The 25395-nt window shown below is 40.2% G+C and overlaps 1 protein-coding gene across 2 annotated transcripts in view; it reads right to left on the bottom strand.

Moving 5' to 3' along the window:
• adamts7 (a disintegrin-like and metallopeptidase (reprolysin type) with thrombospondin type 1 motif, 7) overlaps positions 1-25395 on the bottom strand; it is a 99727-nt gene that overhangs the window by 25378 nt on the left and 48954 nt on the right. For both annotated transcript variants that reach the window (XM_080885438.1, XM_080885437.1), the window contains exons 10-21: positions 24819-24911; positions 24143-24288; positions 21755-21924; positions 21523-21656; positions 17683-17803; positions 17076-17320; positions 16602-16743; positions 8885-9011; positions 6807-7020; positions 4073-5842; positions 3632-3784; positions 817-990 (exon numbers count right to left, since the gene is read on the bottom strand). In XM_080885438.1, coding sequence (XP_080741564.1) covers positions 817-990; positions 3632-3784; positions 4073-5842; positions 6807-7020; positions 8885-9011; positions 16602-16743; positions 17076-17320; positions 17683-17803; positions 21523-21656; positions 21755-21924; positions 24143-24288; positions 24819-24911 — 3489 coding nt within the window. The remainder of the gene's footprint in view (positions 1-816; positions 991-3631; positions 3785-4072; positions 5843-6806; positions 7021-8884; positions 9012-16601; positions 16744-17075; positions 17321-17682; positions 17804-21522; positions 21657-21754; positions 21925-24142; positions 24289-24818; positions 24912-25395) is intronic.

The raw sequence follows: 25395 nt of genomic DNA on the forward strand, positions 1-25395 counted from the left end.
CACCGAATTTTAAAAAAGAACAGTAATCCCCCCCATCAAAAACACCGAGTACAACAAAAATAATTTGATGGCTTAAGTAAAAATTGAAAATAGATTCCATAAATACGCCACAGCCTGACACCTATAAGGCTCTTTGGTTTTCAGCATCTAGATGTGTAACCACAGCCTTTCATAGCATTGTTAAAAGAAAATAAAACATCACGGCTGTGTTACTGGCACAACACACCTACACCAAATCATGACAGCCATGTGGACGCACCTCTATTATCTGTCAACTATATTGAGGAGCATGGCCATATTGTACAAGTAATAGAAGCTCTGCTCTTATACTTTGAAGTGTAAAGCCTTACAGCCTTGACTGAGATGACTGCAAAGCTTAGACGCAAGAAGAAATTTAAATTCAACAAGGAGTTACTACAGATGACATTTAATGCCCTTTTTTCCCTCTAAACTTTCCAAGAAGCTAATTTTTTAAAATTGATTTGATAAAAATTTAATTGTGGAGGCTTCTTCGACATTGATAAGCCATTAACTGTGACCATTTTTGTTACGTAAAGATTATCAGGTAAACCACTTAAAAGAACAAAGTCTTTGTCTTTAACCCTGCAGCCAAAGTCATATTCTTGAGTGCAGGCAATTATAGACAAACACAGTGTGTCTACCAGCTGACTCTTTCAGATTTTTTCTTTTTTCCACTACAATGATAAAATCTAATGTTGCATTGCCTTCAATTTTATTGAATTGAGAAATTTTATCTGTGTATACAGAACTGCTTTTCATCACAAAGTCACTAACCCTTTGTTTTATATTACTGACCTGACCCCAGGAGGAGGTGTACCATTCAAGACATGGCTGAAGGTTACAGGGCATCGTTGTTTGGGGCCTGGAGGACATGGCTCGGCAGTGGAAAGGTCGAAGGGGTCTTTGGTCCCTCAGGTCAAAGCACTGAACCTCCCGCAGTTTAATGCCGCCTTCACAATTCTTGGAGCACTGTGAAAACACATGGCCCAACAATTAGAGACAGAGTAGTCTTCTGGCACATGCGAATTTGACCACGTGTTTTTTGTACCAGCAGACTTGCTGCAGTTTCTCTACATTTAAAGGCCTTTAAGCCAAACTGTTGTCTTTTCCACTTTTTGTTCATCTTTTTTCTGTTGTGCCTGAAAGAGCACATGCCAGTAAGCAGTAACTATGTGTTGTGTTGAGCTTACCAGTAATAGTTTTGTGTAACAGTTGAGAAACGGCTGCAATTTCAGCGTGTTAGCCCATTTTCAATGTAATGTTAGCCTTGAGCTAACTGCTAGATACCTGGGGCAAATATTCAGTAAAGTTTTCGGGATATGTTTTGTGTTTAGGTGAGATGTGCATGAAGTTTAAAGACTCAGTGTTTGATATTGTAAAAGCAAGTCAATGACATCATAAATATAACGTGTTGTTTTTTTCTTTCTGTATCACAGTGCTTCTGACAGTAAACACTTAAAACGTACCAGCTGACTCCTGGATGCGGACTTGTTGTTAGAAATCAGCTTCACACCTTAGTGAAGGCAGAAAAGGCACAACTTCACTTACTTCCAAGGTCTGCAAAGAGCAGAAAGTCTAAAGAGGATGAATCATCAGCAACACTTTCAGTATAAAGGGCAGCTTTATTGTCTTGCTCTTTATTAGCTTGTAGCCTTCATTAGGGTAACCCATGAATATAAAGAAGCTTAATTGCAATGTGATTTTAATGTGTTTTTTCCACCCCAGAAAGCTGGTATCTAGTCAGGTTAGTCAATGGATGGCTTTAAAAATGGATTACCAGCAATTCTTGTTGCCTTTAATTTAGTATAACTTAAACCAGATGATCAGAAGTGTATTAATCCATGAAATCTTTAAACAAGCACAACTTTCTTCTCATTGCCCAACCTGTCCAAAAAGGTACAACTTTAACCTATCACTCAGTTTTACACAGAGAGCTGGAAACAAGAAGATTTAACAGAAACAAAATGGTTTTCTTCTGCCTTTTGTACCATTTCCATATGGTGCTCGTTTTCTTACCCAAATCTGCGTTTACAGAACTACACAACTCGATTTCTTCCGTTGTATGGAACAGGTCCATTGCAAAAATATTTTCACATCACTCGTTTCTCTAGTGCTGGTTTAGCTTATTGGGTTGGACAGACGACCCATAAGTATACATGCATTGGTCTTTCTTCTGTCTTCTCTCTTCTACCCCATTACAACAGAGTCAAACTGTCTCTGTATGTATTATTGTAGGGTCTACCTTACAATATAAAGTGCCTTGAGGCGACTGTTGTTGTGATTTGGCGAAATATAAATACAATTGAATTGAATTGAATTGAATTGGGCACAGAAACAATGGTCTAGCTCTTTTTTAAGAAATCTTTTTGTAAAATGAACACTCGTGTTTACTTGAGGCAGATTTATTTATGAATTGTTTTTTTATAAATATTTTATAAATTAGCAGTTTTCTTAGTAAGCATTTCAGGCTCCAATATCTAACAGCCAGTAATGATATAGATGAAAAACTTGGTTTACTTCTATGAAAAGGTAATATGTCTAAAGTCTGCACTAAGATTGAGAGTATGAATCCATCCTCATGGGGAAAAACAAAGGTGCCATGGCAACAGGATCTAACACTGACCTCCCCGGGGAATGTTTTCATATTTCTCTTTGCATTAAACAAAGTCCGATTCAGTTTAAATTGGTACATCATTTGCACTGGTCAACGGTGAAACTTGTAAAAAAACATATCCTAATGTTACCCCAGCATGTTTACATTGCCACGAAGCTCCAGCTACTGTAGCTCATATGTTTTGGGGCTTTGGAATTTTTGAAGATTTTCTTTCAAAGCCCTGTCATTTTTGTGCAGAAAAAAATAACACTGTACATACATCTTCATTTTCAAGGTCTCTTTTTTTAGAGCTCATGGTTCCTGCAGCACAACCAAAAACAATCGCTTTTGCATCTTTATTGGCCTGAAAACATTTTCTCTCTGACAAACCTCCATCTTTCAACATGTGGATGAAAGAAACGCTTTCTGTGACTTTTCATGGAATGTGTAAAAAAAGAAAAGGCGGCAAATCACAATGCAATGATGTTTATTCCTTCCATAAATGTATACTAGCTTTATCTTATTCATATCCACCTCCATGTATTATATCAAAGCTGTTTTCTTTTTCTTTCCATCGTGTATCTGTAATCCCAGGGGGTGGGGAACATTACATCGGTTTGTTTGTTTGTTATTGAAAAACTATAAAATACGACTGCAAAAAAATAAGTCTACAGCCACGTCAGAGTCTGCATGAGGCTGAGTAAACACGACACTGAGCTCAATGCAAACAAAACATCAAAATGCCAACATGCCCACATTTATTACACCATGCATAATGTTAGCTGTTGTCCAACTTTGAACTAGAATATCAGACACAAAGCTTTGACTTGCAAATCCAGTCAGAGATATTAGAGTTCAGTCTAGACCAAAGTCGTAGACAAATCACCGTTGCCTAAAATCCTGCCGTAATAAAAAATAGTAAATAGAAAAGTCCACCGTATTACAGTTTTATTTATTTAACTTTTGATTTGTATATGATATATACATATATATGATATATAAAACAAGTAGTCTCACCTTACTCCATTCCCCAATTTTCCATGTAGAGCATGGGCGCAGGTAACACCTCTGGGCAGGTGCGGGCCTCTTTGCGGGATCACAGTCCGACTGTGATCCAGTACTGCAAGTCAAAGTTCTCCAGATAGCACCGAGTCCACAGGTGGTGGAGCACTGCTCGTAAACATAATAACTCATATTAGAATCATTTTGTGCTGCACAATTTGAGGCTGGATGCACAAAGAAAACCAGCACGCACAAGAAAAGCTTGTGGATAAGAACACATTTGAAATTTAGAGATGTTTTCGGTATTAAAGCAGTTTATTATGTACGTTGACGCTTGCTGTGTTAACCCTAGCTCAAATCCTGTCCCTAAAGAATGAAGATAATGCTTTTATTTTGTGTTTTTTATTTGCCTGGAAAATAAAAGCAGGTGTAATGTGTAAATTATTTCATACGTACAGCACTCCAGTTGCCAGCAATCCAGTAGGCAGCTGCAGTGTTTTGTGTGTGGACGTAAGTTTGGACAGATGTTAGGACAGCTGGAACGGTTGGAAAAAAGGCCACAGCAGGTGTGGGCGACTCCGAGTCTTGTGCTGATGTTGTGCTGTGTTGAGGAGTGGCTCCTGAGTTTGTTGAAACCTGGTATGAAGAGCCAGGATCACTGTTAATGCCGCTCCTCACCACGGGTGGAAAGGCTATTTCGTTGTAGTCATAATTCACTACATCAAACAACGGAGCTTGAGATGTGGGATACGTTCCAGTTGTTTTAGTGAACTCTGGCTTTGACGGAATCGGTTTCATCATATGCGTTGGGAAATCAGCTGGAGAAAACTGAGTAGGAGGTATGATTGCTGTTCCAGTTAATGATGTGGAGGCCTCTTGGTTACCTGAGATGAGCAAAGAGGAAACAGGGGGAGGAATGGATTTCTCAGAGGCAGGAAGTGAGGTTGTGCTGAGGTCTCTGTCGGTATCCCGTGAATAATTCTCGGTAGTGGCATATAATGTATCAAAATTAGTCTGATCCGTGTTGACATCATCCATTGTGAAGGCATTTGAAAATAATGTTGACCCACTGGCTTGAGGTATTTCTGCAGTATTTTCATCCAGAGGAAATTCAGTCTTAATCTGAATTGTAGTTTCTGATGTGGGGGGACCTGAAGGTTCTGGACTCTCGACATTATCTTGGTCTGCAGAGATATAGTCATAATTATCATATTCCTTTGTTTCCTGAGCCCCTTCAACAGTAGAGTCAGGAGTATTGATAGCTGTTTGTTGTCTCGGAGTAGAAACAGTCTGCTTTGGAGTCATAGTGACATCCTCAGTGTGATTTTCCTCCTCACTGAAGCTGTCATAGTTATTTTCAGCCTCCTCTGCATATTGCCCCCATTTCACATCCTGTAAAGGCTGCTTTGTAGTGGAACCCAGACTAGGCACTGCACTAATGTTTTCAGGCAGCCACAGAATGCCATGCTTCTCTGCCGCTGGTTTTGATTGCTGAGTTGTAGACAGTAGTGGAGAGTGAGTGGTCGACACAGGCAGAAGAAAATCCTCAGAAAGATAGTCATCCAAGTTTTCAGAATTTGTTTGCAAAACCTCTTTTGCCGCTGCATTTTTACTGTCCTTTGTTACGTTCACTTTTGTGTTCTGAGGATTTTCTGTTTCCAAAGTGTAGGCAGTGGGCTTTGGAACGGCTGAAGTAGCTGTGGGAGTGGCTGCAATTTCTATGTGAGCATCTTCTTTTACACTGTGGGTTGGCTCGACCTCCTGCGAAACACTCAAACCGTGACTGACTGAAATGTTTCCATTGCTCTCAAAGTCATCTGACAAGTCTTCATGGAAGTTGATAAAGTTATAGTCATAGTAAAAATCATCCACCGGGACATAGTTGTCCTGAGAGTGATCAGTATTTTCAATGTTGTTGTGGTAGTGGAAATCTCCCTCAACGATGTCATTAAGGTCGTTATGAACTCTTGGCTGCTCTCTGGTGGTGCTGTACTTGGCAGGAGGTTTGACTTCGGGTATGGGGTTTATTTCATTAAGCACTTCTTTGCTGGACCAGCCACTTCCAGACCAGTCGAAACCTCCAAAATTATCGACAATCTGTGGACATTCCTGGATGTAGCAGGTACTAACAGCTAAAGGTTTCTTTTGGGGGTCACAATCAACCCCTGTGTTTCTAGAGCAGGTAACATTACGGTGACGTACTCCACTTCCACAAGACAGTGAACACTGTAAGAGGGGAAAAAAAAAGAAAAGACCAAAGCATTATTAAGCCATGCAACAGCTCTGTAGATTTACAATGTGCTTAAAAAACATAACAAAGACTATAAAATGTGTAAAGCTCTGTTGGAAAACAATATGATGATGTCTTCCATAGCGCTGGTACCCGCATCAAGCTCAGGTTTAAGAGCTGTTCCAGGACAGCTGGGCAGCACAGGACTTCAGGACCTTAGGACTGATGAGATCAGGGGTCTAGACTTAGTGTAGATGATCCAGCTGTCACCTCACCAGTCATGACAGCCATGTGTCTAGGCAGGTTAATCTGAGAGGAGGATGGACAGCAGGGAGTTCTGAAATGGAGGTAGCTGAGGAAGGCTAAGGAGGTGTTAAGATTGGTGCTGTGTGGGGAAGGGCATCAACCATACCTTCACTTAATGCTATATCTTTCTCAACTAGTCCTTGTCACAAACAGGCTGAGCAGTTAAGACTGAAGGAGATGACTATCTAAACCATACATTTATGGTCATCCTTCAAACAGCTGTGGAGAAACAATTTGGTCTGGACAAAAGATTTTCATATATCCATTCAAAAAGGCCTGGCAAAAAAAAAAAGTACAGAGAAATGCTGAGAATAGGGAGAGGTCAGGGTATAAATGCTCACATTTAAACACCCTTAAATCTGGCTTCTTGCCTTATTCCACACTGTGTCTATGTGTAATAGAGTCAGAGAATAGTTACACAAAAGACATTTAAGCAACCAGCAGTGTCTTAAATGATCAGTAACACTAAATGTGTAAAACAACTGAATTATACTTCAAAAAGCTTGAGATGTGAAAATTTTCTGTGTGAATGAATGCTTTCAAAATAGAAAAAACTAGAAAACTTTCTCCACGATTAGTAAATAATTCATTTTCCCCAAATGTGAAGGTTGCTGTCTGGTTACACCTGAACCTCAGATTCTGACCCACACTCACCTTTGACCAGCTGCCAGTGGTCCAGTCTGCTGGGCAGGGGATGTGTGTGTTGCAGGAGGATAGTGACTCAGGTTTGGGGATGTGTTCACAGTTACTGGGCTCCAGGGCTTTCTGCTCCTCCGCACTTAATGCTTGAATGCAAAGAACTGTCCTCTTAGTTTGGCCTGAGCTCCCACAGCTCGCTGAGCATTTCTGCCACTCCCCAACCCACCATCTACACAACAAGACACAAAGATTACACTGATTTCAAATGCAATGCTATGCTTTGTGTAGAATAAGAGTGTATTTAATGACTGTGACAATAAAGATGAGTCTTGGTGGTTTTAGATGGCTGTACGTATGTACGTACGTACATACATTTTTTTTTTTAATTATCATGCAGCAATGTAGTGAGCATTCATTGTATTTTTTTTTTCTTTTTCGTTTTCAAAGTTATGTTTGACATTTAGTTTCAAGCAAAAAAAGGCTATGCATACATAACAGTATTTTTACCCTTTATATTGCTGATTTTTTTACAGTGAGAATGTATCCATCCATCCATTATGAATATAAACCTCGCTGCCTGTATTTGATGTGTGTCTGTTGTAATTGACTTTTATAGATTACCATCGACACTGGAAATAAATATTCTCTAAAAAAACTGTTATAGAGTTTCTACATGCAAAATCTTTACTGGCATGTTTTACATCTAACAGAGAAATAAAGAAGATATTTTTCACTCACTTTTTAACAAAGCATGGCAACAGCAGGGAGCTCTGCATATTTGATTTGTGTAGATTTATTTTATTTTATTTGTTTTACATCGGACCTTTTTCCTTATGCAACTCCAAAGTTTCCTCACAGAAAACTAAAAGTGGCAAACTTTGTCTTTGTAAAAAAATCTAAACATTACTAAATATAGAAAAAAATCATCTCCACATGAATATGTTTGTGAAGGTTCTCTGTCATCCAGGTCATTGTAGTCTAAGGAGCTTGGAAAGAAGGCGTCTGGTCCTTGAAGTTGGTTCACCTCTCATCCGAAGAAGCTTCTTGGATTAGAGGTGAAATGTCTTTAAGGACGCCTTCTTTTCAAGCTCCTTAGACTCTCCACATGAACTGAAACAAACAAACAAATAAATAAATGATTAATTATTTCTGCAAAAAATTTTTTTGTTATTCATAATTCAAGCAGCACGGTGGCACGGTGGTTAGCACTGTTGCCGCACAGCAAGAAGGTCCTGAGTTCAATTCCTCCATCAGGCCGGGGTCTTTCTGTGTGGAGTTTGCATGTTCTCCCCGTGTTTGCGTGGGTTCTCTCCGGGTACTCCGGCTTCCTCCCACCGTCCAAAGACATGCAGCTTGTGGGGATAGGTTAATTGATTAATCTAAATTGTCACTAGGTGTGAATGTGCGAGTGAATGGTTGTCTGTCCCTATGTGTTGGCCCTGCGACAGACTGGCGACCTGTCCAGGGTGTACCCCGCCTTTCACCCTATGACAGCTGGGATAGGCTCCAGCGCCCCCCGCAACCTTGAAAAGGATAAGCGGAAGCGAATGGATGGATGGATCATAATTCAAGCACTGTCTTTTGAACATCAACTGTAACATCCCACAAAAGCGTAAACAATGGCACTCCTGCAGCCTCCATAGAGAAGGGTTGATCCACTGGCCAAACATCCTTTTCCAAGAAGACACTGGGCTCTTAAAACAAGATGATGGGCTGTACTTTGGTGGTGTAAAATGCATGGAAGTAAAAATGCCTGCTGGCTATTTCACTTCTCTTGTCTTGTCCAATTAAAAAAAAGTCAAAAGGTAATTTTTTTGAAAAAAGAAAATACATAAAAAACAATTTGTCTTCAAAGGCTTGAAAAAGTAAATTAAAATAAATGTCAAACTGCAATTTTTGAGTTAATTAAAAACTGTTACAACATGGAAATTTATTCTGTAGAATAATATTAAACTTGCTGTAACTTTAGGTTTGGCAGCTTTGATTGTTTGATGATTGTAGAGCACGCAGAATTTTTTGTGTGTGCGAGGGTTAAAGTACCAACACTGCACGTGTCCTTTTGTAAAACTGGGAGACAAAAAACCCCAACTCACATGGCTGGACAAGGATCCTTATTACAGCTGGTTTGGTTGTGGTCAAGTCGGGTTAAGTGGTCACAGAAGTGCTCCTCAACTATCCCAGTTGTCTTTTCCACACAGTGGATAATCTGCCTCTGAACACCTGAAATACAGAAGAGAGAAACTTTCTGTGACATCTAGTACACAACTTATAAATGATTATAAGAAACAAAACAAAAAGTGTCAACATATTTATCCGTTACACATTTTAAAAACTGAATCCGATACCAAGGGCTGTAAAAAGATGTTAACAGACTAAACTAAAGGATTACATTTACAACATAATTAAAAATATGGGTGGAAGTGGAAAAACAGAGCTGCCCATTTTAATGTACATTTTATTTGCAAACCCGTTCCATAGCTTTCACAACAAAAGTAATTTTGAACCATTTAACATTAAGAAAAAAGACTGCTACACTGGCACGTTTGTGTTTTGATTCATTCACTTCATTGTGAAATGGTGTATGCTGAGATAAATGCTGCGAGCAATGTAAATGAGCCAAAAAACGAAGACGAAGAAGAAAAAAACGTATGAAACACATTTTGAATCTTTGCTTTAAATGTCATGAATCGCTGTGCGGCAGGCAGGAGTTGGACCCAAAGTGCAGGACTCACAGACTCAGGGAGGTGAACTCAAAACTCGGCTTTATTTGCTGGCAGGGAAAAAACATACAAACTAATCTAAACTGGGAACTTGGAAAACTCACAGAGAGACACACAGGGAGATCCACACAGCATGAGGGACGACGCGACACTGACTCAGAGAAACACAGGGTTTAAATACACAGGGAAGTAACGAGGGGAATGAGACACAGAAGGAGGGCACAGATGGGAGAAATCAGGACTGACGAGACAAGCAAAGCAGGACGCATTCACATGAGACACGGACCATCAAAGTAAAACAGGAAGTATCACACAGAGACGCGAACTTGACACAGTGGAGACAGCAACTAAGAAATACAGAGACATAAACCATAAGGCAGAGGTCTAAGAACCAAAATACACAGGGAAATACTCAGCTGGGAACACAAGAGACTAGACTAGAGAGAGTAACAAAAAACCAACCATGAGAACATAATGCACAATGCAGAGTGACAGAAAACAAGAAACTCAAACATGCAAAGACACACAATTACACAGAACAGAGGGGACACAGAGAGACATGAAGGGCAAGGGATCAAAACTAGAAGCCATAGAATAAATCACACACAAGTACAATAATACAAAAATCACAAAGAACTAAAAACGCTGGGTCAGGAGACCCAGGACCGTGACATTAAATCCATTTTTCAGAACATCACTTTAAACCCTAACATAGTCAAAGCCTATTCCAGTTGATTTTAGTTCATGGAGGGGTTGGTAATACGTTTACCAAACACGAATTTACTACAGTATCACACAATTAGTCTTAAAATCCACAAAAAAACCCAGTATTTACAACACTGTCATGTTAAGCCACCATGTTGCAACTGACTGAAGGCGACTGAGGCCAGACTGGTGGCTGAAAGCCAGCACTGCTGGCAAGCCTGACTGGACAGAGGTACCAAGATGAGGTTCTCCAAGCTGTAGCTGTGCCACTCTTGTGGCTGCACACTGTCCTGTGGCTATTTCAGCAGGACAATGCCTCCTGTCAGAGTAGCGCCAGCCTTTCAGGATGACTCATATCCAAAACCTTCCTTGGTCAGCATTCAGTCCCGTTGTTCCTCCTATTGAAAATACCTGGGGACACGCTGGCTCGAGGTGTTCATGAGAAGCATCACAGTCAATAAACCATTTTGCAGATAAACCAAGAATCTGCATTTTTGTGACTAATATATAAATATTTGATCTAAATCCATATGCCTGTGGTTAGGCAGTTAAGAGCTATCGTTCTATTTCAAACATATGGACAACCAATAACAGATTTATAAACAAACACACTAGTAAAAGTAATGTAATGGCAATGATTAAAACAAGGTAAATAAAAATAGTGACTCAAGATGAGTTAAGAAGAAAGGAAAAAAGAACTGTGAAAAAAATTTAAAAAACATTTTAATGATGATAGGTTTCCTTTATTTAAGCGATATATAGAAAATTTTAAAGCCATTTTTAAAAGTCTCTGTAGGCAGTGTTTGAAATATGTGCATGTTTAAACGTGAAAGGATTCTGATTAAATATTAAACGTTTGAACAGTCCTGTTGAATTTTAACAGTATGCTGAGTACCAACTGCTCCAGTTCCAGTGATACCTTTGCTTTTACGTACATGTAAAAAATATAACGAAAAATCGACCAAATTCTCAAAGCTTCTCGAAGCCCGTGTCACGTAGCTCTTCTCATCCAATATTTTACAAATTTGTTGGTTGTTAATTTTAGCCACCTGACGCTAAATGGTTACACCACAAGAAAAGATATCAACAGAATCGTGGTGTGCATTTACGGATGGTGAGTCTTTATGGTTTCAAAAAGCACTGCACTAACTGTACCTAATAGGCTGACAACAGGTTTATCTCATGTGATAACGCTCTCCATCATTCCTCTCACTCTCCTGAGGGGACTTTCATCCTGTCGAAGCAGAAGACAACCCTCAGTTCACAGCGCCCTCTGCTCTGATCCTGCTGAGGGCCACAATGCACATTTGATAGCTAATTTACACCTTCAAAGATACATCTTAAGGGTCATGACAGCTATGTGAGATTGGAAGCTGCACAGAGAAAAAAAGAAGAAAAGAAATGATATGGGGGGAAAATACAGAGAAACACCCCATATTGATGACATGATGTTTGTGGCTAAATTTAAACACTACTTGGACAAATAATGTTGTCTTATCATGAATTCTTGGTACACCGAGAAGCTTATGAATGTGGGTAAAACAGGGACACCCAGGGAAGATAAAGAATCTCCAGCTAGATATACCATTGTACTGTCTTGTTATCGTGTACTAACTAACGAATACTAAAGCAGATGAGGTTATTGTATTAGCTCTTCTGTACTTCTGCTGCTGCTGCCCTTATGGCATTTTCAGAATTAAGCCTTTCACTTCCAAATCTCTGAATCCCACCAAGTCTAGACAGCCCACTCAGTAAAATGATTTCCATCAACATATGCAGATGTTTCAGCTTTGGTGATCAGGATGAAGAAACTGAGTGGCATCCAAATATCTCTGATGGAAAATGAATCATGGTTTAAAGCCAGGAGCGATCTGAACTCTGGGAAGAAATGGTCAACAAACACAAGGAAAACATGGAAGCGCCACATTAAGAAGAGCGCTGTTATATCGTGAGGCTCAGACTTTTTTCCTGCATAGCGGCGATATTTATCACTGAGTCACCATGCTATAAAAAATTGTCCTCTTTGAAAAAACAAAACAAAAAGACTAAACAATAAAGCATTATCAATGCTTTAGTAAAGGAACACAATTTGGTTTGTGTGCAGTTTTTACTTGAAGCGAGGCTCAATAGGAATTTCCTCGCTGGTGGTTGTAAAGTGATATTTATGAAAGGATCAACAAAGGCAGTAATGAAAGACACTCGGTGAAGCTTGTTATTGTTACAAGTATTGGCATGATTAAATTCATCCAAGGCCATCACTCTTGAAAATGCATTTGAAAGCAAAGTCAAATCTTATTTTTCATTTGTCTCCGAGAACAGGACAACAGTTTCACTGATTTAGTTTCACTATCATTGAAAAGGCTCTGACTGATCTTCAAGCTCAAAACAACACCCCTATTTGGGAGGTTAATACAGATTTCCAGGTTATACAGATAAATGATGTCTAATAAAATAAAAGCCTGAAAAAAGAAGAGGAAAGAAATATCTAAACACTGAGACTACTTGGCAAAATTGGACAAGCTTTAGGGGTTGCAGAAGCTTGTTGTTATACCCATTTGGCAGTTTAAAATGGATTTGAACTTTGAACACCATTCAATTACGTATTTTCATTTCCTTTTATCTTATTGAAAAAGAAGACATACACTGGTGCTTTCCAGAAACAGAAGTCAGAAGGGATAGAGTCATTTTTATCCATATTTAAAACAACATTTAAAGAGCTATATGACAAATAAAGAGTTACATAAATGAGGAATGAAGTAAACCACATGAAAATACCAAAGATGCAATCCTGAAAACACACAAAGAAGTAAACACAGAAACTCTACACCTGGTATCGAAAAAATCTCCCAGCTTTAATCTTTATGTTACAATCTAACACTAACCAATCTGAACTTCAATCTTGTTACCAGATCATCCAAAACCAGAGGCAGACTGGTGCTAACTATGTAGTGACTTTAAAACAACAACAACAAAATTACACAAAAAAAAGTAACGACAGAAAACCTTTCATGCCCACATTCGCACTGACGGGCAGTCTGGAATCAGCAATAAACCTAAACCCAACTAGCTGGATGTCTGTGGACTGTGGGAGGAAACCCGATTACGCAGAGAGAACCCACACAGACACGAAGAGTCCACACAGAAAGGTCTCAGCCAAATGGTGGATTCAAACACAGGACCTGACTGCTGTGAGGTAATATTGCCAACAACCATGCCACCATGGTGACATACAACTGACAAGTGACATTTGGGGTTTAAATGTTATGGTATACAGCAGCGGTCCCCAACCCCTGGGCCACAGACCGTCCGTGAGTCGTTCGGTACCGGGCCACGAGAGTTGAGGTTCAGATGTGAAATTTATGGTTTTCATGGTTTTTATCGTTAGCTCGGATTCCCTGGGTCTTTTCCCGTGTTGTAGTTTTGTGTCTTATTTTGAAGGAAATATTTACGTGTTACCACAGCGACCAGAAAGTATTAAGGGGCAGAGAGGAGGACGTTACTCTCAATGTTGTTGGCGCATTTCAGGAGGACACTGCTGATAAAGTTACACAATTACACAGCGAATTCCTGTTTATTATTATATTTGCAGCATACCACAGTTTTTGTCTTGGTTGTATCATTTTATTTTGGTGTATTTATCCGCATCACCTTAAAGGCCGGTCCGTGAAAATATTGTCTGACATTAAAACGGTTCGTCGCGCAAAAAAGTTTGGGGACCGCTGCTATACAGCATCCAACTGGGCACTAAAACTCCTAAAGCCCCACCGACTCCCTCAGTGTTTTCTTGGATACATAAAAATACAGCTTCAGTGCTACGACAAGCTTTAAAAGTTGAGAAAATCAATATCAAATCTAAAAGAACCACGCGGTCAAGGTGTCCGCGAGTATATGTAAAAGGGATGAAAGGACTTGTCAGAAAGGCATTTCTTTCTTCTTTATGAAACTCCCCACACATTGGGAAATGCATAAATCCTGAGTGGGGTTACACAAGGCTGACAAAAAAAGGTCTCCACCTCCACCATAATCTTCTGTATGTCTCATCTTTGTAACCTGCAAAATGAGTTTGATTCATTACGCGACAATTTGACAACCTTGTGACACTCAACTGAAAAACGAGGCCATTACAGTACAAAAGGAAGATGAGCAGATGTGAGAAGAAATTAAGAAGGCGAAATCAACTGCAGGGCAAGGCTCTGGGAGGGGGTCCATCCATCAGGGCCACACGGGAGAGTGGAAAGCGATAAGAAGCAAAAGAGAAAACAGGACGGCACAGCGAGGGCAACAAATAGCAAACAATTGATCATACTGGCCTCTTTAATCTTAACAAGATTTTTGTATTTGAAATGTGTGAAGCAACAGCATAAATGCTTCTTCATCATTCTTCATTCTTTTGTTGTTTCTCAGAAACTATTGACTGTCTTGTGACAAATTAAAGTCACCTCATGTTTGACCCCTATAGTGAGCTGATGTAGCTCTGGTTCGCTGGCTAGAGCAGAATATCTGTAAATCAATACAAAACTGGGGCCCGTTCTTCGTACCTCGCTAAGTAAGTTAGCCGGATTTGACTGTTGACGATTTCGCGTGATCCTGGATCGTTCGGTTCTTCGAAGCCCATCCGGGACTTGCTGTCATAGCAACAGAGCCGTAAGCGTAAACCTGCTCGGGAGCAGGTTTACTTTATGTAAACAGGATTAGATCGCGGCCACTCAGGTATTTCCGCTTCATGTATACGAAAGCAACAGCGATATTTTACCACTGTTGTACCATAAATAAATATTATCAATGTAACTGAAGATAATGCAGCACTTGATCCTTTTATTGATGTCACACAGATACATACAGGTCATTTCCTAAAAACGGGAAATGTACTATTAACATTCTATTACATGTATGTGATTATTACAGATGTAATTCAGATTTCAGAGTAGTAATTGCAATTTACTTCGTGTAATCAAGATGGGAGACCACGGCTATAAAAGCGAAGGTGGATTTGGGAAGCCTGTCGCAGCCATGTCCTGTCCGTATACGGGAGCCACCCATTGCGGAAGGTGCAAGATTGATAAGGAGAGTCCTCAGAATTCAGCGTATATTGCGGGACAGACAGGATCCTTTAGCTCAGCGCGACAGTGTGCTCATAGAGAGATATCGATTTTCCCGTGAGGGTATTATTCACTTAACCAACTTGTTGACGAGGGGGTGCAGGACCACCACCTGTCTTTTTTTGCTCTGCCCTTTTCTTGGTTGCTGTTATAAACAAACAAACAGATTATTCCAGGGTCTCTTTCCAAGAGACGAAAAGCAATATAAGTGATAAATATTACCATTCTGTAGAATATTCTTATATTTCCCTTTTACTTGTTCCCATGTTCTAGTGGGTCCTGTTGTGGCGCTAATGTGAAAGGGGATATAATATAACATAATGTAATATAATATAATGTAATATAATATTGGATAATATAGTGTGATATGATAAATCTACCCTACCACCTACTGGTGTTGGCCAGAGGGGCCGATGGCGCGATATGGCAGCCTGGCTTCTGTCCCAGGGCAGCTGTGACAGCTACCAGTGTGTGAATGTGAGAGTGACTGAATAGTGGCATTGTAAAACGCTTTGGGTGCCTTGAAGAGCGCTATATAGATCCACTCCATTATTATTGTTATTATTAAATTACTTACGAGTTTAATTTGTCAGCAACTTTCTGCCAGCCCTCGCTCCTTGCTTTTGCAGCCTTTGCAGTGTTCCCTTGCGTTCTGATTAAACTCTGAAACTCCTGAAATCCCTCACTCAAGAGTTCTTGCTCTGCTGCCGAAAAATACCGAGCGCGCTCCTTCGACATTTTCGCCGACCAATCAAAGGGTTGCCGATCAATGTTTCTACTATCGATGCGTAGCCCCTGTTGGGCCACCCAGTGATCTCACATTACTTCATCCAGCTATACTAATCGTCAACAACAGGTGTGTTCGGGGAACCGGAATAGCGAGCTCAGAGTTAGCGCGATGATTTGATCTTGGATGTGTCATTTGATCTTGGATGTAGTAAGCGACGTACGAAGAACGGGCCCCTGTTCTGAACAACCACTTTTATCCTGTGAAGAAACACTTCTTGTGTTGATGGGAACAGCCTCGTCCAGGATAACAATGTCTCCACGAGAGCTCACTCATGGGTTTAATGACTCTGAAGATGAATATAAATCATCGATTTCACTGGTCTTCACATCATTAAACGCCTATGGGAGATTTTGAACAGTACGCTCCACCTTCATCATCAAAACGGTCTCTATTCCTCCACATGCAAAAATAGTGGCATGTGGCACATTTTACGCCATAATCTCTCTCACTCCCCGTACGTTTGCCCACTTATGTATAGCAAAGCTGTTTCTCTTACCTGTTCCGCAAGTAACGCTGCATTCAGTCCACGAACCGTATTTCCAGTAGAAAACTGACAGCGGGGTGTTGTTCTTTTCGGAGACATTTTGACTGATGGTGTACTCGTACCTCACTCCTGGATTGGCCTCCTGAAAGAGAAGCTGTAACACACGAGAGGAGAAATAAGAAACGTTTCATGGCAACAGAAAGTGAGGTGCAAGGTAGAATCGAAAATAGTTATGCTGAGTGGTGAAATTTTACTTCCCTCACCATCTCTTATTTGCACAGCTATAGACTATTTCCAGTGTCAACAAAAATTATTATAGTTACTACATTTGCTTATTTGGAGCAGAACTGTATGCAGTTTAAAGACTTGAAAGTAATCAAAATGCAAAGGACTTTGTTTCCCAGCCTTTTCATATGGGAATAAACAGAGTCTTTCTCTATGACTTAGAAAGGGATAATGCATTTAAAACCGTGGGTTTACTCATACCTGAATCCACAGAAGCTCTGTAGTGGGCCCTGGAGATGTCAGGTTTTCAAGCTGTCCGGTCCTCTCATAGGTGAATACTGTTCCAGCAGCCTTGTATTCTCCATTCCACTGGATCGTCCAGCCACCATTCAGGAAATACTTGCTGGGATTGTCACTTCGGAGTGCCAAGAAATTTCCAGCTGCTCCCAACTCCTCAATGTGAATGTCCCAGGCTCCCTCTGGGATCAGTCCAATGTCTACATAGCCTAAAAAGACGTGAAATTTTAGTGAAAGAACAATCTTTGTGAAATAGAAATACAAGTATTCTGATACGCGGTGTTTTAAACGATGTATCCACAAAAAAGACATTCAAAAATGTTACAACTGTAAAAAACACTATTTTGGGAGGTTATAATCTGTTTTTTCTCCCACAGCAAAGACTTTGTGGAATAATATGTTAAGACAACAACAAATAAATCCTGAACTCTGAAACAGAAACAGCTCGACTCAGTTTACCCATCATCCCTTTTGATTTCTTACATCTGTTCTTTGTACACATCTTTGTGATATGTCAAAATAACTTTTGTGAGTAGGGTTAATGTAAAAAACAGAAAAGAAAACAACATACCCAGCCCTTCACTCTCTTCAAATGTTTTCCTCACAGTTGTACAGGTGGAGCCGTTACCATTGCACACTCCACAGCGATCCTCTACAGCAGTGGAATCTATCACGTAATCACAGCCTATATTCTGTTAGAAACATGCCACAAAAATGATCAGTATCACGATAACGGACATTATGTAGCAAATGTGACTTGGTGACCCTTTGAACTATGGTAGTTCCTGTTACATCGCTTTCTAAAAGCCAGAAAAACAGCAGAGGCTGTCTCATGTACCTTTGACTTGTTTGGAGTGGGCAGATGATGCAAATGAAGCTCAAAGTAATCCTTAATATTATAGTGTAGTATTTATTTATTTACTTTTTAGGTTGGGTTTGCTGGATACTGTACTCTGGCATGGTGCAAATGAAGGCACAACATGTAATCCAGATAAACAAAAGGCAGCAGTTGAGCTGCATCAGGTGGTTCTCTTACTTAAGTCCATGTAAACAAAGTTTGACTTTGGTAAAAGAGCAAACACAATAGCAAGAAAACATGGCTATTTTTAAGCATGCATTATGCAGAATTGCATCTATATAATATATTAAATAATATATCCATTAATGTTTAATTACATCACTATCTTGCTACCTAACTTATGGATTTAGCTGCCAAATCAATAAACTAATTTTAACTGTGCATTTCAATAGTTTTCTTAATTATGCACGTGCAATGGCAGAAGGCTATTCAATTCTATTTTATTCTATTCTAAAGTTAAAGCTAGGCAAAATAGCAAATAAATAGATATTCATAGCACAATAATACTACTGAAAGAGTTGAAAGCAACAGAAAACTGAGTACCTCAAAGTTGCATTTATATACAATACTTGAAAAAAGGTATGTACTTATTTTTTAATTAATTAATTTGACCAAACTTAGGATGGGAACATGCTTCCCGTGGTGTTCCTAGTGTTACGGCCCTAGCAGGGCCTCTCTCTCTCCTGAGGGTGCCTGTGTGGGCGTGTCCCACTACCTCCTACCTGAGATGCCACCTTTCCCTCCGGCGCAGCTGACTCCCATCAGCAATTAAGGGTATTTAAGCCCAGAGCAGGGTGAGCTCTGGGCCAGAGTGCCATTTGTGTGGGTACAGCTAGTGAGCTGAGTGTTTTTGCGGTGTTTCCAGCTGGTGAGCTGTGTTTTGTGGTTGTCAGCTAGTGAGCTGCATTTTCCTTTTGACATTTTGCATTACTGACCAATGCCTGAGTTTTGTTTGTGTTACTTTTATGGTGATAGCGCCTTGTCCGTCTCTTTTAGTTGAATTACTTCAATAAAACTGTTTTATTTAACTGTTTCGCCTCCTTGACTCCTTTTTCTGACCCGGTCACTTTTGTTACTTCCCCCTCCCCGCCTAGACCCCCCCAGGGGAACGTAACAAGTGGGGGCTCGTCCGGGATATTTGAAAAGGGAGTTCTGTGTTGGATTTGGTTTTCTTTTTGATTATCTCGCTTTGGCACCTTTTAGAGATTAATAACTTCCCAGTTAAGGTAGGTGAGTGCCCAGCTGAGCTTTTTAAGTTCCTCCTTCGGGCACTCTTTTGTTATTTTGCCTTTGTTGTTTTTGGAGTAATCCTGGGTGGGGATTAATTCTCTGTCGGGGGTAGGCAATTCAGGGCTCCGGTCGCTGAAGTTCTGCCTTTAAAGTTGCCTCGAGCCCAGCACGCTCCGGAAGATAGACAGGGCAAGGTTTTGGAACTGGGTAAGTTGTTTTGTTAACGTGTGTGTGGCGGGAGGTAAGTTGGTCAGCTAAAGTAAGTTGTGTAGTGGTCTGTTAATTGTCTTACTTAGGTTGTGTTTTTCTAACTCTTCACCATCCCCAAAATGGTTGACACAGCTGCTAGTGTACAGGTGTCTAGAGGCTCGTTTGTGAGCAATAACATTCACCTGGTTCCAGACTTCTGTGAATCCAGTGTTCACAGCTTTTTCAGTGTGTTCGAACGCCTGGCAACTGCACTGCAGTGGCCTCAAGATGTGTGGGGGGTGATGTTGCTGTGTCGGTTGACAGGTAAGGCTCAAGAAGCGTGTTCTGGTCTGTCTAGGCAGGACTGCCTGGTTTATGGAAAGATCAAAAGTGCCGTCCTCCAAGCCTATGAACTGGTACCTGAGGCCTATAGGCAGCATTTTCGAGGGTTGGAGTTGGCGCAGGGACAGTCCTATCTTGACTTCGCCAGGGAGAAGACGAGGCTCTTTGATAGGTGGTGTGCGGCAAGCCAGGTTAATGATGTGGGGTCCATACGTGAGCTTATGCTGGTGGAGGATTTTAAAAACTGTTCCTAAGTCTGTGGCCCTTTATTTAAGTGAACAGAGGGTTACAACTCTACAGCAAGCTGCCACCCTGGCAGATGAGTTTAAGCTGATTCATACAGCAAGGGCGGTAGGACAGGATATCCCTCTGCACTATAGCGCAGCCTGGACAGGTAAAAGTGGGCCAGCTAAGAAGGAAAATGCAGTTATGGTGTTAAGATCTAGGCCCAAACTGTGTTTTTTTTCTGTCACAAGCCTGGCCATGTGGTTGCCAATTGTGTCAAACTGGTACTCAAACAGAAAGCCCACTCAACACAAAAGGGGCCTATTTTGAGAAGTCAGTCGTGGCTCTCAAACTGACAAGCTTGCCAGGCCTACGGAAAGGCTAAACCTGGAGCACAATTGCTCGGTAGCACCCCATAATCGGTGTACGAGGCCAACTAACCCTGAGCTGCCGCTGGTTGATCCTTTCTCCGGTTCATGTTCAAAACCATCCTTCAGATCTGCACCCCTTGCTAACATAAATTTGACAAACCATGGGTTTGCATTTATGGGAGGGGGTGTTACGGCCCTAGCAGGGCCTCTCTCTCTCCTGAGGGTGCCTGTGTGGGCGTGTCCCACTACCTCCTACCTGAGATGCCACCTTTCCCTCCGGCGCAGCTGACTCCCATCAGCAATTAAGGGTATTTAAGCCCAGAGCAGGGTGAGCTCTGGGCCAGAGTGCCATTTGTGTGGGTACAGCTAGTGAGCTGAGTGTTTTTGCGGTGTTTCCAGCTGGTGAGCTGTGTTTCCCTCTTGTTGTCCATTTTCCTGATTGCTCCCTCTAGGTATTTAAACCCTGTGTTTCAGTGTGTCATGGTCGCGATCTCCCCCCGTGTTGTAAATAAATAGTTTGTTGTAAATAGTTGTGAATGGGTTTGTCAATACTTTCGTTATGGGATACTTTCGTTTTGGGATTTTGGTGGAGAGCCTTAGTGGGGTTTTTTTCTGTGGGTTTTTTTTTTTTCTTTATTTTTACTTTTTTCGTGTTGCACTCGGGTTGCCTAGGCCGGGGTGTAACATATGGGGGCAAGTATTATGTGAATAATACTTGCTTTTTATGTTACGGAGAATAAATTTTTTTTGAATCAAAAACCACAAATGGGTCATCTTCGACAAAGAGAGTGTGGGTGTGTGACAAAAATGTCACAAAATGTCATGAAGTCAGAGACTGCTGTCCACTCCATTTTAGCCCAGGGCGATAGGCAAGAACAGGCTGCTATCTTAAGATAACAGCCTCCAGATTTGTTTCCCCGTCTTTCCTTTTTTCTATTTTTTTTTTTTTTTTTTTTTTTTTAAATCAGCATGCTTGTGACCCAGAATGTCAAATGTACAAAATTCGCCAGCAGAGAAAACAAGACGAGCACCAACTCAGTTTACTGCATGAGCGACAAAGCACAAACGCAACAGAAGAAAAAAGATTCCCATCAATCAATACAAAGTTTTTTTCAGTCAAAAGAAGAAACACCTTCAAACCTGATGAGTGTATATATATATATATATATATATGCGCCTTGTATTGCTTTAATACCTTACAAATGCTGTTGATGCATATATCTCGCTTTTTGTTGCCTTCATAACAAGGCGTCCCATCAATGACAGCATCGCGCATCTTCTCAGAAAAGTTTTCATTCAGTGGACGGCAGTGCAGCTCACAGGGGTTCACTGTTTTCAGAGAGAGAAGCGGTAACAAAGTGTTGGCGTGAAAATGGAAATTTAAAAAACAGAAGCAACAGCGGCTGACTCAAATTTAATCCGCTCACCCGTGTTGATGACTGCCTCCCACTTGTAGAACTTGCCCTTGTATGGCTGACTGTTGAAGTGACTACACTGGATGTCCCTGAACGTGGGCAGGTGATGAAGACAAGGTGTGGTGTTACAGATCTTGTATCTCTGTCGCTCTCCCAGACAATACTTCCCTCTGTACCTAGGACTACAGAACAGGGAACAATGTTATTTGAATGCTTTTGTACTTTTTTTTTTTTTTTTTTGAACAAGCATAGGAAGCATTTGTCTCTGAAGCACAGAACCAGTAGACAAGCAGCGGGTAAATTTAGACATTACAAAGGCCTATTAGAATAGGCCACATAAACATGTGAATAACAATTATGGGTTCGCGGCATAAAAAGGAAGTTTATACTTTTATCTAATCACCCTAAGATCGTTCACCTGTCCAATTTTATGAAACAAGCAGTCAAATGTACAGAATATACTTTTTCAAGCTGCACTTATTTGCATTTTCACTGCCAGGCTTTAGCAGAGCTTCAAATATGTTTCTCAGTTTTGGTGAATAGCAAAAACATTGCATGTTTAAATCTTTGCAATGAAACTACTGTAAGAACTGGGGTTCTGCAGTTAATTACGTTTATCGTCTATCGGAATATTACATGACATCATCCTTTGCTGACATTACAACATTTGCTGACATCCTGTTGACATATTCCAGTTATTGGATTTTCAATTCCACAATTACATATTCAATTATATATTTAAAAGAAATTACGCAGCTTAACCCAGATCACCTATAGAGCATGAAACTGATCTGCTGCACATAGAGAGCTTTTAGATCAGCTATAAATGCAAAACTACAGGGCGGGCCATTTATATGGATACACCGTAATAACATGGGAATGGTTGGTGATATTAAAGTCCTGCTTGTGGCACATTAGTATATGTGAGGGGGCAAACTCCTCAAGATGGGTGGTGACCATGGTGGCCATTTAGAAGTCGGCCATCTTGGATACAACTTTTGTTTTTCCAATAGGAAGAGGGCCATGTGACACAAACTTATTGGTAATGTCACAAGAAAAACAATGGTGTGCTTGGTTTCAACGTAACTTTACAATAAATACACATATTATAAGAATTTTATATAAAACAGTTGCCTGCATATGAATTTTGATAATTATATTTTATTTGAGTTCAAAAATATTTTTTACTTTTACAAAGAAAAAAACAAAATCGCTCCACCATGTATTTTTCCTACTTATACAGAACTAGTCTTTGCTCGTCTTATGTGTAGGGTTGAAAAGTCACATGCCTTCACCTTCAGTTTCACTCTGCCTCACTGCCCAAACCCATCTCAGGTCAAATAAGAGCTCAAAGCCTTAACATCAAGACTTTTCTACATTTCGGTATCGAACCGGATCCTTAAATCACTTCACAGAGTTCAGAAGTTGTGTTTACTCTGCAGAGTCACACACAGATCTGCCTGTACGAGCTCATCCTCACCAGAATGCGATCCAGGTTTACTGCAGCTACGCAAGGTTACCTACAGGATCTATGTGTGCACTTAGCCATATGGCAACAGTATAACTTCAGTAATTAGTTACAGCTGTTAAGTATTACTGACACAGAGATCTGACTGATGAGGATCATTGTTGTAAATGTACGCAATGTACAAACAACCGCTACAGAGTTACACAGCAGGTGTCCACACACTGAGTCCTAACATTTAATGCCATTAACATGAAAATATCCTTTTGATGTTAATACAACTAATTAAAGTAATTTTTTCTTGTTTATTTTTTTTGTTCAAAGTCAGCATTTGGAACAAGGATTGTTTTATTACTGTGTAGCATAACCAGATATAATGCATGACCTCAATTAATCTAAAGTAACTACTACCCTAATAATAAAGGCATGCATATATATCCAGTATGATGTATTGTTTGGATTCTTTTGTTCCAAATTAATCCACAGAAGGCTACAGGAGAATGAAAATGTATGAATTATTGCTGCTACTTTCATTATTTACACATCAATCAAATTACACTGTGGTGTTTTTTTGTTATTATTTTATTTTTTGCTCAGAATCGGTTCGCCTCTTCATTTTACTCATTACTGTCTGAAAGTGTGTCTTCTTGGTAAAAACAAGCAGCACTCTGTTTTACAGGACTCTACTAATAAAAACATGATGTAATTTTTTTAAATAGTATTTTTTTGGGCATTTTTGCTTTTGTTGGCAGGAAAAATCAAAGAAAGAATAGGAGGAAGACGTGCAGGCAAGAGCTGTGTTATAGCCGTGCGGAATATAAACACCTACAGCTTACTTTAAATTTAATCAAAGGATCAGTGTTTGTGTTCTTTTCTTCTACAAAAAAGGAAAATATCAGGACTGCATGCACTAAATAAATATCTAGGAGTCTTACACTGGGTTATCACACTCTCTTTCAGCGCTCTGGACACCAACACCACAGGTCCTCGAACAGGCTGACCACGGGCTCCAGGACGCCCAGCCGCCATTTATAATCTCAGGGTAATATCCAACTGCAACGCACTGCCCACCAAAGCACCACTAATGACAAAGGACACAAAAGTTTCATCATTAAATACATGAGCACAAAAGAAAGAGTTCCATTGTTTTGTTCTGGTAAGATCATAAGACAGTTTGAACTCAACATTTTCAGTTTTCTCTTGTGTATTTTGTCTTCTAAGTAATGCGGATGATGGAAAAGTGGGAGTACTCTTGCTCCATTGATTTAGTGTTATTTACTACATTGAATATGACACAAGATGTGTCAGTAAAAAAATTCACGCGTATAGCTTTTACACTCCTTTCTTTGAGGAATAGAAATTTAAACAACTATTTGCAGGAATGGGCGTTGACTTTCTAAGGATGCTTCACCAATCAGACTGTCCTGTTTCCATATGTTGACTCCAATATTCTCAGTCAAACAAAGATACAAATCAATACTGCAAACAGAAAAGACTACCCAGATACAAAACTCTTCTTCCTAGATATAAAAAACTGATAGTTGTCAACACCAATATAAGCAATCTCATCACGATCATCTTCCTGTCTCGGTCATGAGAGGAAAAACTCACTTTGTCCTCCCCACAACTTGTTCCATCCACAGCCCCATCCAGCTTTGAGTGGCAGGTTGTTCCCACAGTGCACCACAGAGTGCTGCATACATTCTGGAAGAGCAAATAAAGATTAATATCTCACACCCACAGCACTTTTTTTTTGCTTGCTTTTCATATATTTTTAGAGTACATCACACAAGTAAATACTGTATAAAAATAGTGAACAGGCATAACTATTGCATTTTACTGAAAATGTTGCATGTAAGAATGTTGATTAATTTTCATATTGCCTTGCAGATAATGCGTGTTTGATGCTCTTCTATGAGTAACTGGATTTGCTAGCATCTTATCTTATATGCCAAATATCCATATTTTTAACTGTAGTTCAAAATAATATTATTAATAACGATAGATGACGCCTACAGCCACTCATAAAGCTTAATGTTTGCTCTTGCTCTGAGTGATAAGATGTGTCCTCTCTTCAGACACGGCAGATCAGATGAGGATTACCGGCTGCAGCTATCCAGCAGGGATGCCTGATATCGACTTCTTCTAGAAATGCACCACAGTGCCTTATATGAACGGATTTCTATTC

This window comes from Rhamphochromis sp. 'chilingali' (assembly GCF_963969265.1).
Source record: "Rhamphochromis sp. 'chilingali' genome assembly, chromosome: 6".
Lineage (NCBI taxonomy): Eukaryota > Metazoa > Chordata > Actinopteri > Cichliformes > Cichlidae > Rhamphochromis > Rhamphochromis sp. 'chilingali'.